Source organism: Salvelinus alpinus, chromosome 11, assembly GCF_045679555.1.
Source record: "Salvelinus alpinus chromosome 11, SLU_Salpinus.1, whole genome shotgun sequence".
In the NCBI taxonomy this organism is placed as follows: domain Eukaryota; kingdom Metazoa; phylum Chordata; class Actinopteri; order Salmoniformes; family Salmonidae; genus Salvelinus; species Salvelinus alpinus.
The window spans coordinates 2225237-2240839 of NC_092096.1; the positions used below are offsets into that span (position 1 = coordinate 2225237).

A 15603-nucleotide genomic window follows, 5' to 3' on the forward strand; every position below is an offset into this window, starting at 1 on the left:
CTCTGTTCACAACTACCCATACCATAACCCAACCCCCACCTTGGGGCACTCTGTTCACAACTACCCATACCATAACCCAACCCCCACCTTGGGGCACTCTGTTCACAACTACCCATACCATAACCCAACCCCCACCTTGGGGCACTCTGTTCACAACTACCCATACCATAACCCAACCCCCACCTTGGGGCACTCTGTTCACAACTGATCAGGTCAGAACAGGTTTTTAATGGGGTTTCCTGTAGTTACACTAAGTCGCTAGTAACAACATTGTACAACACACAGTATTTGCATGGCAATAAACCAGTCAGAAAAATGGAGAGAGTTCTCCTCCACATTTCATCAGATTTGTTTTCAGTATTTTATTCATGACACCTGGTGTTACTCAGAACAGATATAAAACACCAGCTTTGTCTGGGGTCAACAGGAACATACCAGCATCACAGTTCTATGTACTGATGCCGTCCGGTTCTCCTTCACACATTCACTGCACAGAGAGTATTAGAGCGGAGAGCTGTTAACAACGTGGATACAACTGAAACCTAATGAAACATCTTGTAAAACAATGAAAATAAATGCTTTATGTACCAAACACACAGCGGTCAAAGACCGGTCACTAGTCAGACAGGATCTTCTGTGATGGATATGAAAGGATCCTCTCAACACACAGCGGTCAAAGACTGGTCACTAGTCAGACAGGATCTTCTGTGATGGATATGAAAGGATCCTCTTAACACACAGCGGTCAAAGACTGGTCACTAGTCAGACAGGATCTTCTGTGATGGGGTAGGAAAGGATCCTCTCAACACACATCATCAGCTGTTCCAAGGATCCATTCATTATGAACATCCTGAGTGGGGTCACATGGTACCGTTGTGAACACAGTTAGGGAGGCCGTTCCTCTGGTGTCCCAGAGCAAACGAGGACTGTTGTGATTCCCCCATAGGTCCTATATGACAGGGCAAGGAAGTGCTTATTTCTTCTTGGTGGCTCTCTTTCCTTCGCCCTTCTTGGGTTTCCCCTTGCCTCTCAGTTTCCTCAGCCGACGCATCTCCTCCTTGAAGTCCTCGTGCTCATCTCTGGTGGGGAAACAGGGAGGAAATGGTGTTACTGATGTGGGATAAATTAGTACTACACTAAAGTAGGTGTACAGAACAACACAGACAAACAGGGTCTGGAAACCTGTCTGGTTAGAACACAGAGACAAACAGGGTCTAGAAACCTGTCTGGTTAGAACACAGAGACAAACAGGGTCTAGAAACCTGTCTGGTTAGAACACAGAGACAAACAGGGTCTAGAAACCTGTCTGGTTAGAACACAGAGACAAACAGGGTCTAGAAACCTGTCTGGTTAGAACACAGAGACAAACAGGGTCTAGAAACCTGTCTGGTTAGAACACAGAGACAAACAGGGTCTGGAAAACTGTCTGGTTAGAACACAGAGACAAACAGGGTCTAGAAACCTGTCTGGTTAGAACACAGAGACAAACAGGGTCTGGAAAACTGTCTGGTTAGAACACAGAGACAAACAGGGTCTAGAAAACTGTCTGGTTAGAACACAGAGACAAACAGGGTCTAGAAACCTGTCTGGTTAGAACACAGAGACAAACAGGGTCTAGAAACCTGTCTGGTTAGAACACAGAGACAAACAGGGTCTAGAAACCTGTCTGGTTAGAACACAGGGACAAACAGGGTCTAGAAACCTGTCTGGTTAGAACACAGAGACAAACAGGGTCTAGAAACCTGTCTGGTTAGAACACAGAGACAAACAGGGTCTAGAAACCTGTCTGGTTAGAACACAGAGACAAACAGGGTCTAGAAACCTGTCTGGTTAGAACACAGAGACAAACAGGGTCTAGAAACCTGTCTGGTTAGAACACAGAGACAAACAGGGTCTAGAAACCTGTCTGGTTAGAACACAGAGACAAACAGGGTCTAGAAACCTGTCTGGTTAGAACACAGAGACAAACAGGGTCTAGAAACCTGTCTGGTTAGAACACAGAGACAAACAGGGTCTAGAAACCTGTCTGGTTAGAACACAGAGACAAACAGGGTCTAGAAACCTGTCTGGTTAGAACACAGAGACAAACAGGGTCTAGAAACCTGTCTGGTTAGAACACAGAGACAAACAGGGTCTAGAAACCTGTCTGGTTAGAACACAGGGACAAACAGGGTCTAGAAACCTGTAATTTCACTGTCTGGTTAGAACACAGGGACAAACAGGGTCTAGAAACCTGTAATTTCACTGTCTGGTTAGAACACAGGGACAAACAGGGTCTAGAAACCTGTCTGGTTAGAACACAGAGACAAACAGGGTCTAGAAACCTGTCTGGTTAGAACACAGGGACAAACAGGGTCTAGAAACCTGTAATTTCACTGTCTGGTTAGAACACAGGGACAAACAGGGTCTAGAAACCTGTAATTTCACTGTCTGGTTAGAACACAGAGACAAACAGGGTCTAGAAACCTGTCTAGTTAGAACACAGAGACAAACAGGGTCTAGAAACCTGTCTGGTTAGAACACAGGGACAAACAGGGTCTAGAAACCTGTCTGGTTAGAACACAGAGACAAACAGGGTCTAGAAACCTGTCTGGTTAGAACACAGAGACAAACAGGGTCTAGAAAACTGTCTGGTTAGAACACAGGGACAAACAGGGTCTAGAAACCTGTAATTTCACTGTCTGGTTAGAACACAGGGACAAACAGGGTCTAGAAACCTGTAATTTCACTGTCTGGTTAGAACACAGAGACAAACAGGGTCTAGAAACCTGTCTGGTTAGAACACAGAGACAAACAGGGTCTAGAAAACTGTCTGGTTAGAACACAGAGACAAACAGGGTCTAGAAACCTGTCTGGTTAGAACACAGAGACAAACAGGGTCTAGAAACTTGTCTGGTTAGAACACAGAGACAAACAGGGTCTAGAAAACTGTAATTTCACTGTCTGGTTAGAACACAGAGACAAACAGGGTCTAGAAACCTGTCTGGTTAGAACACAGAGACAGACAGGGTCTAGAAAACTGTAATTTCACTGTCTGGTTAGAACACAGGGACAAACAGGGTCTAGAAACCTGTCTGGTTAGAACACAGAGACAGACAGGGTCTAGAAACCTGTCTGGTTAGAACACAGAGACAAACAGGGTCTAGAAACCTGTAATTTCACTGTCTGGTTAGCCCGATGAACCTTCTAAAGCCTCTAGCAGTGGTTCTGGCTCGAGTAGGGCTGTATACATTATTAAAGCCTCTAGCAGTGGTTCTGGCTCGAGTAGGGCTGTATACATTATTAAAGCCTCTAGCAGTGGTTCTGGCTCGAGTAGGGCTGTATACATTATTAAAGCCTCTAGCAGTGGTTCTGGCTCGAGTAGGGCTGTATACATTATTAAAGCCTCTAGCAGTGGTTCTGGCTCGAGTAGGGCTGTATACATTATTAAAGCCTCTAGCAGTGGTTCTGGCTCGAGTAGGGCTGTATACATTATTAAAGCCTCTAGCAGTGGTTCTGGCTCGAGTAGGGCTGTATACATTATTAAAGCCTCTAGCAGTGGTTCTGGCTCGAGTAGGGCTGTATACATTATTAAAGCCTCTAGCAGTGGTTCTGGCTCGAGTAGAGCTGTATACATTATTAAAGCCTCTAGCAGTGGTTCTGGCTCGAGTCGGGCTGTATACATTATTACACAATGCCTTAAGAACCCAGATCCCATGAATAGGACGATCTATTAAGCCCATCACCACGTCACGTCTACCTGAAGAGTCCCATGTATCGTAGCTTCTGTGTCAGGGCATAGTAGATCTTGTGTTGAGGGTACCAGTCATACACCTCCTTTTTCTGGGCCATGGGCGGCTCCTTGAACAGCCGGACCACCTTCATGGACTTGTCGTCCGTAGGACGCGCCACATCCCCGAAGATACGCGCGCTGAGACGCGCCATACGCACGGCGTAGCTGGACAGGCTGGTCATAGCTAGCTGAAATACAAGAGGAAAGAGAAGCAGGAAATATTGGTCAAATATGTCCTGAAAAAAAACTAAAAAAACATCTAGAGACGGGTTAGCAACGTCACACAACAAAATGACACGAGCTTCAAAATGAGGCAGAAGTCTGTTTTGTGATTCTGGATGGCAGATTCTTGTCATTGTTGCTATGTGGGGAATCGTAGGATGCTCGTTTCAGCTAGTTTCATCTCCTTCTTGATACCATGTCCTGTTCTGAGGTGTTTTAACTGATGTCTGGTCTAATATGGCTAAAATTCACACGCTACCTTGCCAAACAACTGTAACACTGTATTTGACTCAACAAGTGCTCATTGTGCACATGTATATGTTTTCAATAAACATCAGAGACGAAATATAGTTTACATGTTATTAACACTCTAAACTGAACAAGAATCTGGGTTTAGAGAAGACGTTGAATACAGTGATTGCCTTTGAAGCTCAGGAAGCAGCCATTTAACCGGCCATTAGAACAGCTTGTCGAGCTTAATAATGTCAAAATAAACATCAAATGACAGCAGGTCACATGGTCCTGTATATATCGTGTTTAGTCTTTAAAAATATATATTTCAGTCCCGTTTACAACTCTTGTTGCAAATCAAATTAAATCAACAAGTGACAGCAACATATACTTTTAATTACTCAAATAATTTCATATTTATTTCCCCCTCCTTGTAATGTTAAGAATGAGGTTACAATATCTGACATTCACTTAATTTGATTACATAAATGTCTATTATATGCTGAATTTATAATAATACCTTTTGCCATTTCTAATACATTTTCCAAATTATAAAACTGGATATATTCTCCAATTGCCATTCAAATGCGGAGCCGCCTTAAAGTTGATTTACTCTCTTGTTAACAAATGTTCCTCTTAAACTTTGTGTTGTAGATGTAGGAAGTTGGGGTAACTGTATATATGTGGAAAGACGGAAAGGGCGGAGGGACATTAAAGTTGTTTTTATTTGACCTTTCTGCACCTCCAAAAAAACATCACTTATTACTGCCACGCACTGATTGGCTGATCCAGCAGCTGGAAAAGTCATAGACTTTATCCAGAGAGGAACAGGCGGAGCGAGAGGATTCACTCTCGACAAAATCTATCCAAAATAAGCCCAATACGTTTCTACTGGCTAATTTTGGACCTAAGCTTGTCGACCTTTGTGACAACGACTCCCATTGTTAGAGCAGAGGCATGAGCATCTCCTAATTATAGAAGATCTCCGTTTTATCACCTACAACAGTGTTGGAACATAAAATATAAAATGGTTGTTTCACCTGCTCTACCCGGAACGTAATAATATTCCACCTGCTCTACCCGGAACGTAATGATATTCCACCTGCTCTACCCGGAACGTAATGATATTCCACCTGCTCTACCCGGAACGTAATGATATTCCACCTGCTCTACCCGGAACGTAATGATATTCCACCTGCTCTACCCGGAACGTAATGATATTCCACCTGCTCTACCCGGAACGTAATGATATTCCACCTGCTCTACCCGGAACGTAATAATACTCCACCTGCTCTACCCGGAACGTAATAATATTCCACCTGCTCTACCCGGAACGTAATAATATTCCACCTGCTCTACCCGGAACGTAATAATATTCCACCTGCTCTACCCGGAACGTAATAATATTCCACCTGCTCTACCCGGAACGTAATAATATTCCACCTGCTCTACCCGGAACGTAATAATATTCCACCTGCTCTACCAGAATGTAATAATATTCCACCTGCTCTACCCAGAATGTAATAATATTCCACCTGCTCTACCCAGAATGTAATAATATTCCACCTGCTCTACCCGGAATGTAATAATATTCCACCTGCTCTACCCGGAATGTAATAATATTCCACCTGCTCTACCCGGAATGTAATAATATTCCACCTGCTCTACCCGGAATGTAATAATATTCCACCTGCTCTACCCGGAATGTAATAATATTCCACCTGCTCTACCCGGAATGTAATAATATTCCACCTGCTCTACCAGAATGTAATAATATTCCACCTGCTCTACCAGAATGTAATAATATTCCACCTGCTCTACCCAGAATGTAATAATATTCCACCTGCTCTACCCGGAATGTAATAATATTCCACCTGCTCTACCCGGAATGTAATAATATTCCACCTGCTCTACCCGGAATGTAAAAATATTCCACCTGCTCTACCCGGAATGTAATAATATTCCACCTGCTCTACCCGGAATGTAATAATATTCCACCTGCTCTAACCAGAATGTAATAATATTCCACCTGCTCTACCCGGAATGTAATAATATTCCACCTGCTCTACCCGGAATGTAATAATATTCCACCTGCTCTACCCGGAATGTAATAATATTCCACCTGCTCTACCCGGAATGTAATAATATTCCACCTGCTCTACCCGGAATGTAATAATATTCCACCTGCTCTACCCAGAATGTAATAATATTCCACCTGCTCTACCCAGAATGTAATAATATTCCACCTGCTCTACCCAGAATGTAATAATATTCCACCTGCTCTACCCAGAATGTAATAATATTCCACCTGCTCTACCAGAATGTAATAATATTCCACCTGCTCTACCAGAACGTAATAATATTCCACCTGCTCTACCAGAACGTAATAATATTCCACCTGCTCTACCCGGAACGTAATAATATTCCACCTGCTCTACCCGGAACGTAATAATATTCCACCTGCTCTACCCGGAACGTAATAATATTCCACCTGCTCTACCCGGAACGTAATAATATTCCACCTGCTCTACCCGGATTGTAATAATATTCCACCTGCTCTACCCGGAACGTAATAATATTCCACCTGCTCTACCCGGAACGTAATAATATTCCACCTGCTCTACCCGGAACGTAATAATATTCCACCTGCTCTACCCGGAACGTAATAATATTCCACCTGCTCTACCCGGAACGTAATAATATTCCATTTGAGATACCCGGAACGTAAGAAGCTTCCACCTGCTCTACCCGGAACGTAATAATATTCCACCTGCTCTACCCGGAACGTAATAATATTCCACCTGCTCTACCCGGAACGTAATAATATTCCACCTGCTCTACCCGGAACGTAATAATATTCCACCTGCTCTACCCGGAACGTAATGATATTCCACCTGCTCTACCCGGAACGTAATGATATTCCACCTGCTCTACCCGGAACGTAATGATATTCCACCTGCTCTACCCGGAACGTAATGATATTCCACCTGCTCTACCCGGAACGTAATAATATTCCACCTGCTCTACCCGGAACGTAATGATATTCCACCTGCTCTACCCGGAATGTACCCAGAATGTAATACTATTCCACCTGCTCTACCCAGAATGTAATACTATTCCACCTGCTCTACCCGGAACGTAATACTATTCCACCTGCTCTACCCGGAACGTAATACTATTCCACCTGCTCTACCCAGAACGTAATACTATTCCACCTGCTCTACCCGGAACGTAATACTATTCCACCTGCTCTACCCGGAACGTAATACTATTCCACCTGCTCTACCCGGAACGTAATGATATTCCACCTGCTCTACCCAGAACGTAATGATATTCCACCTGCTCTACCCGGAATGTAATGATATTCCACCTGCTCTACCCGGAATGTAATAATATTCCACCTGCTCTACCCGGAATGTAATAATATTCCACCTGCTCTACCCGGAATGTAATAATATTCCACCTGCTCTACCCGGAATGTAATAATATTCCACCTGCTCTACCAGAATGTAATAATATTCCACCTGCTCTACCAGAATGTAATAATATTCCACCTGCTCTACCAGAATGTAATAATATTCCACCTGCTCTACCAGAATGTAATAATATTCCACCTGCTCTACCCAGAATGTAATAATATTCCACCTGCTCTACCAGAATGTAATAATATTCCACCTGCTCTAACCAGAATGTAATAATATTCCACCTGCTCTACCCGGAATGTAATAATATTCCACCTGCTCTACCCGGAATGTAATAATATTCCACCTGCTCTACCCGGAATGTAATAATATTCCACCTGCTCTACCCGGAATGTAATAATATTCCACCTGCTCTACCCGGAATGTAATAATATTCCACCTGCTCTACCCGGAATGTAATAATATTCCACCTGCTCTACCCAGAATGTAATAATATTCCACCTGCTCTACCCAGAATGTAATAATATTCCACCTGCTCTACCCAGAATGTAATAATATTCCACCTGCTCTACCCAGAATGTAATAATATTCCACCTGCTCTACCCAGAATGTAATAATATTCCACCTGCTCTACCCAGAATGTAATAATATTCCACCTGCTCTACCCAGAATGTAATAATATTCCACCTGCTCTACCCAGAATGTAATAATATTCCACCTGCTCTACCCGGAATGTAATAATATTCCACCTGCTCTACCCGGAATGTAATAATATTCCACCTGCTCTACCCGGAATGTAATAATATTCCACCTGCTCTACCCGGAATGTAATAATATTCCACCTGCTCTACCCGGAATGTAATAATATTCCACCTGCTCTACCCGGAATGTAATAATATTCCACCTGCTCTACCCGGAATGTAATAATATTCCACCTGCTCTACCAGAATGTAATAATATTCCACCTGCTCTACCCGGAATGTAATAATATTCCACCTGCTCTACCCGGAATGTAATAATATTCCACCTGCTCTACCCGGAATGTAATAATATTCCACCTGCTCCACCCGGAATGTAATAATATTCCACCTGCTCTACCCGGAATGTAATAATATTCCACCTGCTCTACCCGGAATGTAATAATATTCCACCTGCTCTACCCGAATGTAATAATATTCCACCTGCTCTACCCAGAATGTAATAATATTCCACCTGCTCTACCCAGAATGTAATAATATTCCACCTGCTCTACCCAGAATGTAATAATATTCCACCTGCTCTACCCAGAATGTAATAATATTCCACCTGCTCTACCCAGAATGTAATAATATTCCACCTGCTCTACCCAGAATGTAATAATATTCCACCTGCTCTACCCAGAATGTAATAATATTCCACCTGCTCTACCCAGAATGTAATGATATTCCACCTGCTCTACCAGAATGTAATAATATTCCACCTGCTCTACCAGAATGTAATAATATTCCACCTGCTCTACCAGAATGTAATAATATTCCACCTGCTCTACCAGAATGTAATAATATTCCACCTGCTCTACCCGGAATGTAATAATATTCCACCTGCTCTACCCGGAATGTAATAATATTCCACCTGCTCTACCCGGAATGTAATAATATTCCACCTGCTCTACCCGGAATGTAATATTATTCCACCTGCTCTACCCAGAATGTAATAATATTCCACCTGCTCTACCCAGAATGTAATAATATTCCACCTGCTCTACCAGAACGTAATAATATTCCACCTGCTCTACCAGAACGTAATAATATTCCACCTGCTCTACCAGAACGTAATAATATTCCACCTGCTCTACCCGGAACGTAATAATATTCCACCTGCTCTACCCGGAACGTAATAATATTCCACCTGCTCTACCCGGAACGTAATAATATTCCACCTGCTCTACCCGGAACGTAATAATATTCCACCTGCTCTACCCGGAACGTAATAATATTCCACCTGCTCTACCCGGAACGTAATAATATTCCACCTGCTCTACCCGGAACGTAATAATATTCCACCTGCTCTACCCGGAACGTAATAATATTCCACCTGCTCTACCCGGAACGTAATAATATTCCACCTGCTCTACCCGGAACGTAATGATATTCCACCTGCTCTACCCGGAACGTAATGATATTCCACCTGCTCTACCCGGAACGTAATGATATTCCACCTGCTCTACCCGGAACGTAATGATATTCCACCTGCTCTACCCGGAACGTAATGATATTCCACCTGCTCTACCCGGAACGTAATGATATTCCACCTGCTCTACCCGGAATGTACCCAGAATGTAATACTATTCCACCTGCTCTACCCAGAATGTAATACTATTCCACCTGCTCTACCCGGAATGTAATACTATTCCACCTGCTCTACCCGGAACGTAATACTATTCCACCTGCTCTACCCAGAACGTAATGATATTCCACCTGCTCTACCCAGAACGTAATGATATTCCACCTGCTCTACCCAGAATGTAATGATATTCCACCTGCTCTACCCAGAATGTAATAATATTCCACCTGCTCTACCCAGAATGTAATAATATTCCACCTGCTCTACCCAGAATGTAATAATATTCCACCTGCTCTACCCGGAATGTAATAATATTCCACCTGCTCTACCCGGAATGTAATAATATTCCACCTGCTCTACCAGAATGTAATAATATTCCACCTGCTCTACCAGAATGTAATAATATTCCACCTGCTCTACCAGAATGTAATAATATTCCACCTGCTCTACCAGAATGTAATAATATTCCACCTGCTCTACCAGAATGTAATAATATTCCACCTGCTCTACCCAGAATGTAATAATATTCCACCTGCTCTACCAGAATGTAATAATATTCCACCTGCTCTACCAGAATGTAATAATATTCCACCTGCTCTAACCAGAATGTAATAATATTCCACCTGCTCTACCCGGAATGTAATAATATTCCACCTGCTCTACCCGGAATGTAATAATATTCCACCTGCTCTACCCGGAATGTAATAATATTCCACCTGCTCTACCCGGAATGTAATAATATTCCACCTGCTCTACCCGGAATGTAATAATATTCCACCTGCTCTACCCGGAATGTAATAATATTCCACCTGCTCTACCCGGAATGTAATAATATTCCACCTGCTCTACCCGGAATGTAATAATATTCCACCTGCTCTACCCGGAATGTAATAATATTCCACCTGCTCTACCCGGAATGTAATAATATTCCACCTGCTCTACCCGGAATGTAATAATATTCCACCTGCTCTACCCAGAATGTAATAATATTCCACCTGCTCTACCCAGAATGTAATAATATTCCACCTGCTCTACCCAGAATGTAATAATATTCCACCTGCTCTACCCGGAATGTAATAATATTCCACCTGCTCTACCCAGAATGTAATAATATTCCACCTGCTCTACCCGGAATGTAATAATATTCCACCTGCTCTACCCGGAATGTAATAATATTCCACCTGCTCTACCCGGAATGTAATAATATTCCACCTGCTCTACCCGGAATGTAATAATATTCCACCTGCTCTACCCGGAATGTAATAATATTCCACCTGCTCTACCCGGAATGTAATAATATTCCACCTGCTCTACCCGGAATGTAATAATATTCCACCTGCTCTACCCGGAATGTAATAATATTCCACCTGCTCTACCCGGAATGTAATAATATTCCACCTGCTCTACCCGGAATGTAATAATATTCCACCTGCTCTACCAGAATGTAATAATACTCCACCTGCTCTACCCAGAATGTAATAATACTCCACCTGCTCTACCCAGAATGTAATAATATTCCACCTGCTCTACCCGGAATGTAATAATATTCCACCTGCTCTACCCGGAATGTAATAATATTCCACCTGCTCTACCCGGAATGTAATAATATTCCACCTGCTCTACCCGGAATGTAATAATATTCCACCTGCTCTACCAGAATGTAATAATATTCCACCTGCTCTACCCAGAATGTAATAATATTCCACCTGCTCTACCCAGAATGTAATAATATTCCACCTGCTCTACCCAGAATGTAATAATATTCCACCTGCTCTACCCAGAATGTAATAATATTCCACCTGCTCTACCCAGAATGTAATAATATTCCACCTGCTCTACCCAGAATGTAATAATATTCCACCTGCTCTACCCAGAATGTAATGATATTCCACCTGCTCTACCAGAATGTAATAATATTCCACCTGCTCTACCAGAATGTAATAATATTCCACCTGCTCTACCAGAATGTAATAATATTCCACCTGCTCTACCAGAATGTAATAATATTCCACCTGCTCTACCAGAATGTAATAATATTCCACCTGCTCTACCAGAATGTAATAATATTCCACCTGCTCTACCAGAATGTAATAATATTCCACCTGCTCTACCAGAATGTAATAATATTCCACCTGCTCTACCCGGAATGTAATAATATTCCACCTGCTCTACCAGAATGTAATAATATTCCACCTGCTCTACCAGAATGTAATAATATTCCACCTGCTCTACCAGAATGTAATAATATTCCACCTGCTCTACCAGAATGTAATAATATTCCACCTGCTCTACCAGAATGTAATAATATTCCACCTGCTCTACCCGGAATGTAATAATATTCCACCTGCTCTACCAGAATGTAATAATATTCCACCTGCTCTACCAGAATGTAATAATATTCCACCTGCTCTACCAGAATGTAATAATATTCCACCTGCTCTACCAGAATGTAATAATATTCCACCTGCTCTACCAGAATGTAGTACACGCTGACACGGTCGCCAGGTGTACGGTGTTTCCTCCGTCATATTGGTGCGGCTGGCTTCCGCGTTAAGCGGGCATTGTGCGCTACGGCTCTCGACCTTCGACTCTCCCGAGTCCGTACGGGAGTTGCAGCGATGGGACAAGACTGTAACTACCAATTGGATACCACGAAATCCGGGAGAAAAATGCATAAATACTAAAAAAAAAATGCACTGATAAGCAATGGAGAATTGTAGCTTCCTTGCCCTTCTGCAGCTTGCCTTCCAACAATGCATGCTTGTCCCAACCAAGCACACAAGCTAACTGGCTAAAGTTGGCTTGCTAGCTACGTCCTGACACTAATGAGAGAACACCTCACCTTCGAGTCCCCCTAGCAGAGCTGGTTAGGCTGTTTACATGTTATCTAGCATGTTTGTGACTAACTTACTTTTTTTGCCTACATTTACTGACACCGGTCATCTTTAGCAGGTGTTGCGCGTTGGTATTATCAGTTATTCTGCGCTCTGGCACACTCAGACGAGAGTGCTCTGAAATCGAAGTAGATAATCAGAGTGAATTTGCAAACGCAAGAGATATGCTAACTGGATAACAGTCGTTCAATTTCAGAATCGCAAAGCGATTCACATTTCTTGCTAGCTAACCAAATGACACCTACATCCCTAGCTCTGTAGCCACCGGAAAATTCAGTCACTCACCCACTCCTCCAATGACATCCTGCTAGCAGCTAGCTAATGTTAGTCTCTGTGTTTTTAGCTCGCTACATAAATAGATACGCTAGCCTATCAGCCACATTATAATTGACTTGTGATCATTGGCCTTGCTAGTTTGATTGAATCAAATTTTATTGGTCACATACACATGGTTAGCAGATGTCAATGCGAGTGTAGCGAATTGCATGTGCTTCTAGTTCCGACAGTGCAGTAATATCTAACAATTCCCCAACAAGTACCTAATACACACAAATCTAAAGGGGTGAATGAGAATATGAGTATAGGGATGAGCGATGGCCGAGCGGCATAGGCAAGGTGCAGTAGATGGTATAAAATACAGTATATACATGTGATATGAGTAATGTAAGATATGTAAACAATATTAAAAAGGGCCATTATTTAAAGTGGCATTGTTTAAAGTGACTAGTGGTCCATTTATTAAAGTGTCCAGTGATTGGGTCTCAGTGTAGGCAGAAGCCTCTCTGAGTTAGTGATTGCTGTTTAGCAAATCTGATGACCTTGAGATAGAAGCTGTTTTTCAATCTCTCGGGGATCGTGTTGACATTCCCAGCCTTAGTTACATTTGTCAGTTTTTGTCCAAAAATATTGAGCCATTGAAACAGAGACGGTGCATTCCGTATGGTACCAGGCCCGCTGTGATTTACAACATGATAGCAATATTTTCTGGAGTACCAAGAAATGTATTGGTTTAATATATAAATCATGTATTGAACTGCATCCATCTATTCTGACAACAATGCCTTTGTGTACGTCATGGAATGTTGAGTCAAATATAACCTATTCATAAAACCTCTTATAAAGTTGGTTTTGTAGCATAAACTGAGAATTTTATATTTTTGACTGATATTATGATTGTCTGTTTTCAGTGGTGTGAAGTACTTAAAGTAAAAAATACTTTAAAGTACTACTTAAGTCGTTTTTTGGGGTATCTGTACTTTACTATTTAAATTTTTGTCAACTTTTATTTTACTACATTCCTAAAGAAAACAAATGTACCTTCTACTCCATACATTTTCCCTGACACCCAAAAGTACTCGTTACATTTTGAATGCTTAGCAGGACAGGAAAATTATCTAATTCACGCACTTAAAGAGAAAATCCCTGGTCATCCCTACTGCCTCTGATCTGACAGACTCACTAAACACAAACACTTTGTTTGTAAATGATGTCTGAGTGTTGGAGTGTGCCCCTGGCTGTTTGTAAATGATGTCTGAGTGTTGGAGTGTGCCCCTGGCTGTTTGTAAATGATGTCTGAGTGTTGGAGTGTGCCCCTGGCTGTTTGTAAATGATGTCTGAGTGTTGGAGTGTGCCCCTGGCTGTTTGTAAATGATGTCTGAGTGTTGGAGTGTGCCCCTGGCTGTTTGTAAATGATGTCTGAGTGTTGGAGTGTGCCCCTGGCTGTTTGTAAATGATGTCTGAGTGTTGGAGTGTGCCCCTGGCTGTTTGTAAATGATGTCTGAGTGTTGGAGTGTGCCCCTGGCTGTTTGTAAATGATGTCTGAGTGTTGGAGTGTGCCCCTGGCTATCTGTAATGATGTCTGAGTGTTGGAGTGTTGGAGTGTCTGAGTGTTGGAGTGTTGGAGTGTGCCCCTGGCTATCTGTAATGATGTCTGAGTGTCTGAGTGTTGGAGTGTGCCCCTGGCTATCTGTAATGATGTCTGAGTGTCTGAGTGTCGGAGTGTCGGAGTGTCGGAGTGTCGGAGTGCTGGAGTGTCGGAGTGTTGGAGTGTCTGAGTGTTGGAGTGTGCCCCTGGCCAACAGTCAATAAAAAATAGTGTCGTCTGGTTTGCTTAACATAAGGAATTTGAAATGAGTTATACTTTAACCTTTGACACTTAAGTATATTTCAATCCAAACACTTTTACTCATGTAGTATTTTACTGGGTGACTTTCACTTGAGTCATTTTCTATAAAAAGGAATCTTTACTTTTACTCAAGTATAACAATTGGGTACTTTTTCCACCACTGTGTGTTTCATATCTGCAAAGTAGTTCCTCTTTAAATAGTCCAAGGGCCACCCACCAAAAATGTGCTTTTCCTTGACCCAGGTAACTAAACGTCAACAACGTCACTTAGATAATGTTATGAATGTATACAACGGGTGGGTCTAATCCTGAAAGCTGATTGGTTAAAAGCGCATTCCAGCCAGTGTCTATTCCCCAAATTACCACCGGCTAAATCTATGACTTAAAATTCAAATTTACTCGGTTCCATCTGACCACAATCCACTGTCTCATCAGCCCAGCCAGGCAATTTATAAACTTGATCTCCGCTATAAAAAGCATCTAGACATTATCTCACATTTAGACTAATATTTAGTTTTCAACAGCGGAGATTTGTATAAACCTTGCCGTCTCTCCATTGTATATATATGAATAAGAGGAGGGAGAGATATACACACACACAAATAAATTTCAATT

General features: G+C 42.2%; 1 protein-coding gene across 2 annotated transcripts in view; it reads right to left on the minus strand.

The window, feature by feature from the left end:
• Positions 1 to 208: 208 nt before the first annotated feature.
• mrps33 (mitochondrial ribosomal protein S33) overlaps positions 209 to 15603 on the minus strand; it is a 16482-nt gene continuing 1087 nt past the window's right edge. For both annotated transcript variants that reach the window (XM_071331491.1, XM_071331492.1), the window contains exons 2-3: positions 3740 to 3960; positions 209 to 1079 (exon numbers count right to left, since the gene is read on the minus strand). In XM_071331491.1, the coding sequence (XP_071187592.1) occupies positions 974 to 1079; positions 3740 to 3954 (321 nt within the window). In that variant the 5' untranslated portion in view covers positions 3955 to 3960 and the 3' untranslated portion in view covers positions 209 to 973. The remainder of the gene's footprint in view (positions 1080 to 3739; positions 3961 to 15603) is intronic.